General features: G+C 43.0%; 1 protein-coding gene across 4 annotated transcripts in view; it reads right to left on the bottom strand.

Moving 5' to 3' along the window:
* Nucleotides 1–2,594, bottom strand: part of LOC138959105 (uncharacterized) — a 32,943-nt gene extending 30,349 nt beyond the window's left edge. For 2 of the 4 annotated variants that reach the window (XM_070330456.1, XM_070330455.1), the window contains exon 1: nucleotides 1,377–2,594. In XM_070330456.1, the coding sequence (XP_070186557.1) occupies nucleotides 1,377–1,446 (70 nt within the window). In that variant the 5' untranslated portion in view covers nucleotides 1,447–2,594. The remainder of the gene's footprint in view (nucleotides 1–1,376) is intronic. The other 2 variants (XR_011453622.1, XR_011453621.1) reach the window with 2 other exon arrangements.
* Nucleotides 2,595–5,000: the final 2,406 nt, after the last annotated feature.

Here is a 5,000-nt window from a genome sequence, read left to right as displayed (position 1 = left end):
GTTAGTCTCTGGTTCACGTCGCATACTGCTTTAATACTCGACAACCTAGTCAGTTGGGGTGGGGGAGTTGGTTGTTAGGGGGGGGGGGGGTATATATTTCTCATGTAAACATTGCACACAATGAGTTTCAGACAAGAGCACTAAAAGCCACGTCAGTCCCAGAGCGTGAAATCGATCACGCGAATAATCTAGAAATGTCAAGAGAGAAGAAGTGATTTTATTACACTCTGCCACCGCTGCTGCTGAGAGTCTGCGAACACTTATAACTCGTCCATTCTGCTTTGTGTACGTGTTCTAACTCCTTACTTCTAACGACTTTGTCACTAACAGGAACGTTCCAAACACATGCACCAATGCATTGGGGTATTTGCTGAAATACTCATGAACTTGTAAGAGTGCTGGAGTGTGTGTGAAATCGTACTGCTTTCAGTTTCATTTCTGTTCTCGTTTTCAATCATTTGAATGATTTATATTATTTCATTTTTACAGCAATTTTATACGAATGTGAAATAACATATATAATACACAGCAAGTGGACTTGCTAATTATGAACTTGATATTCAGAAGTTGTGCATTTTTAAACAAAAATTCTGTTTTCATGTCAGTAGGCTGCACCTGTTTTATTATGGATAAAGACATCTTAATGTCGTCAACGGATACCTCACTCTCTGTGTCTTGTTCTGTATTCTTCATTGTGTGCAATCAGAAGTACATACATTTCACATACCTATCGTGTACTGTAATATATATATATATACATATATATGTGTGTATTTGTAGCGAGGGTATATAAGTAGGATATCATCAGGCACATAAAGCATATTTACTCTTATGAAGCCATTTCCTCCCATCTCTTACTCTGGGTTTGGTTCTTAGGTGGGACACTGAATACGACTTTTGAAGCCGGTTTATTTGAATTCAGGCGTTTCCAGACAGAAGTCTATCAAGTTCAGAATGGCCTCAAGACATTTCCGTGTGTCGTGTAGAAACTTGAGCCTTTGTAATAGAAATCGGCACGGTGTGAAGTCTAGCATAGCATTTTCCTCAAGAGAGAACACGTACTTGAACAGTGAATAGACCGTCTGGAATTTTCCTCTAGCTTGTAATACGCAGAGTAACAGACAGACCGATATATCGACAGATAGACAGACAGACAGACACACACACACACGCAGACGCACACAGACACACACAGACACACGCGGTACTCTCTCTCTCTCTCTCTCTCTCTCTCTCTCTCTCTCTCTCTCTCTCTCTCTCTCTCTCTCTCTCTTCATCCATCCCAATCCAACACACACACACGAACGAGATAAAAAAAAAAACCAACAACCTAAAACAGAACAATCCGTACAAAAAAAAAACTTTCACAAACTCACCTTGTCCTAAACAGGTAGACAGCAGAGTACCACCACACAGAAAAACACACACAATCACCGTGTTCCTCATCTTGACAGCCGCAGCTATTCCGCGAAAACATACACCACACACACACACACGGTGCACAGCAGTCACCGGTTGAACTGACACTGAACTGGACAGCCACTCAGTATCTCTCGTAACCCCACCTGCCACCCGGCCTCAGCAAAACACACCCGGAATAGTCCACTCCACCCGCTTGAATTCCACGTGGCGAGTGCGAGAGCGGAGAACGGCAGACTGAAGGAGAGTGAGAGAGAGAGAGAGAGAGAGTGTGTGTGTCCTTGTGTGTCCGTGTCTCTATTTCTTGTCCTATCCCCGAATGCGTGCAGGATAGGCCGTGTCTACTTTTTCCTTTGTTGTGAAAATTTCCGATAACACGCGGAATGTGCTGAAATGTCGTCATTCATCGGCGACTTAATTGTCCCTTCTTGGAGCGTGTTCAATGGTACCTGTCCTTTTCGGCTGTACTACTGAATTTTTTTTTACGGCGGAACAAGAGTTCTTTTTTCCTTCCTTACACTACACTCCAGGTGGAATCAAATGTCTCTGTGTTTGTCCTCAGACCTAATCGCCGCGACCAAGTTGAGTGCCCACCAGAGGACTCGTGACCGAGTTTCAACAAACCCCGGTGTAAAAGTAAACGGTAGATTAGTGACGCGTAAATGGAACTAACCAGAAGTAAAAGGGATAGCTTACACCTGAAGGCTATTGGGCGTTCACTGACAGGTAGTTGAACAGACTTTCAGACTTGATTGGATCGAGATTGTTTCCCCTGCACATAGCAAACGGTATTTGTGGTCGTGGAATATAAGCTTACTCGTTTAACATTTGCTTTGTTGAATAAGTGCACACGCTAACAATAACATTTTTGAATAAATGCACACTTTAACAACAGCACGACTGAGTTATAAACGGCATCGCCGAATAAACACACGTGATTTCATCAACGGATGTATCCTTTGTTTTAGAATTGCCATACATAACGAATCCGACGCTTTGTCTCTGTGTTACTGTTAACGGATGCAAACACACCGTCAGATAAACGCAGATATACCACAAAACTGGCGCGGTCGTGTTGCTTTCAACTTTCACTATCGTTCTGACGTAGAACAAAGATTGATTTTAACTTCAAGGTAGACATCTCATCGGCTGCGAGCATGCAGTCAGTTCGCTTTCTCCCTGTCAACCAGAAATTATCAGAAACCATGGACGTCATAACTGACAACACACTGTGCTGAATAACGGAAGAAGATTTTTTTCTAAATTGTTGGATTGCGTGTTCCGGTGAGGAAACACGCGACACATTTGGACAACATGAAAGACTAAGTATCCCGTGACCTGCCGATTTTCCGCAACACGGTGGCCTAGTGGTAAGGCGTCCGCCCAGTGAGCGGGAGGTCGTGGGTTCAAACCCCGGCCGGGTCTTACCCAAGACTTTAAAATTGGCAATCTAGTGGCTGCTCTGCCTGGCGTCTGGCATTATGGGGTTAGTGCTAGGACTGGTTGGTCCGGTGTCAGAATAATGTGACTGGGTGAGACATGAAGCCTGTGCTGCGACTTCTGTCTTGTGTGTGGCGCACGTTAAATGTCAAAGCAGCACCGCCCTGATATCACCCTTCGTGGTGGACTGGGCGTTAAGCAAACAAACAAACCAAAAACCTGCCGATTTACTGATAAAGCAGATTGCCGGTATGGTGTGGTCTTGTCTGGAGTTGCTCACGCTAGAACAGGGTAGCAGAAAATACAATGAGAAGAATATAGCTGAACAAGTGTTTTTTGTTTCCTTCCTTACCTGAGGCGGTATCAAATTTCTCTCTGTTTGTCCTCAGACCTAATCGCGACAATCATGTAAACGGAGGGAGTCTGAAAATGGGGGGTAAATGTACAGAGATTATAAACAGACAATCTGAGAAAATAGTGTCTTAAAATGGAGGGCTTCAATTGGAGGGAGGTGAGGGGGGTGGGGGGGTCTTGTCAAAAAGGGGGTTCCACGGTATGCTGAACTGAAACTTTCTGAAAGTATTTTTTGTATACGTCTATTGGTGCAGATCATGTTATGAGTTACTAGCATACTGCGTGAATGACTTCATGTGTCAAGTGGTGGTTGTTTTTTTATGTCTTAAAACACACAGACAGAGACAAACAGGCATTCCGACCTAGACCAGCGGGCAGACAAAGACAGAGAGACAGATAATCAGACAGACAGGCAGACGGACACGCACGCACGCACACACACACACACACACAAACACACACACACACACACACACACACACACACACATACACACACACACACATTCAGAGTTGATATAAAGAATATGTGACAATAGCTTGTTCAGTTGATGCAACTACGAAGTTTCCAAGCCTATCTATTGAAATTGTAATTCTAGGTTTGCGTTGGCAAGTTTGTGTGTTCAAGCTCTACACACACACAATCCTAACAGGAATGTAACAAATATGATGTCGCATGATTCCAAAGTCTTACATCATAATTGCACAACACCTGCAACGATTTTGATACCATTTTGATTAGACGCTTCCTTTTTCGTTGGGGTACTTAGCAGGCAAAGCACCGACCACGCCCCAAGCCCACATATCAAACATACACGTAAGCTTACTACGCACGCACGTATGGCGGGAGTGGGTAAGGGTAGGGTTAACCCGCGTGTCCTTGCGTGAAGTCCTGCTTTGTTCCAATTGCCCTCTAGAGTAGGGCATGCACAATCCCCGCTAGTGTGGAATGAATGGCATATTTGGGGAGGTTATATTAACAGTAAGGCCAAAAAAAATAATAGGTGTGGTTACGGTAACATAGCCAAAAAAAATAGGGTAGGCAGGTAGACAATCACTTTTTTTTTTTTTTTTACTTTTTTTTCTAATGTGTACAAATTAAACCTAATTGACAGGGAAATAAGTGTGCGACTCGGGCACTTTCGCTTTCATTGCGTTTTCTGCACTCGTTTACTTGTTTTTTTGGGTATTTTTTTGACAAATGTAATAAAAAGTTATAGGGTCGGCCCCAAAAAATAGGGTAGGTCGGGTTACCGTAACCACACCTATTTTTTTTTTAGGCCTAAGCAATGACACGATCAAAGCACAGGCACACGAAGTGTAAAGTTAAAATATATTTTATTCAGACTGAAATATAGGGTGAAATACGGTGTGTTTAGTTAAAATATATTTGATGAAAAAAAAGGTGACATCTACATACAATAGCAGAGCCACTTGGGGCCACACAACAAGCTATGCTTGTATAAACATATATTTTGTACAAGTGTTTAATGGCATCACCGCCACCTGAGTCTTTCTGCCCTTGACAATGCCTTCACTGACGAGTTGCAGTCGAGAACAAACTATAATGTCCTCGTGATTTAAATTTTACGATTGAGAGAGAGAGAGAGAGAGAGAGAGAGAGAGAGAGAGAGACAGAGAGACAGAGACAGAGACAGAGAGAGAGAGAGACAGACAGAGACAGACAGACAGACAACCGGACAGACAATCAGACAGAAACATAATTATAGAGATGTGAATGATGTTGATGAATTTGGTGTGATTACAAGTTTGTGGAGTGTGTCGCAA

The sequence above is a fragment of the Littorina saxatilis genome, linkage group LG2 (genome assembly GCF_037325665.1).
Source record: "Littorina saxatilis isolate snail1 linkage group LG2, US_GU_Lsax_2.0, whole genome shotgun sequence".
NCBI lineage: Eukaryota > Metazoa > Mollusca > Gastropoda > Littorinimorpha > Littorinidae > Littorina > Littorina saxatilis.
This window is presented reverse-complemented; position numbering and strand designations above follow the sequence as displayed.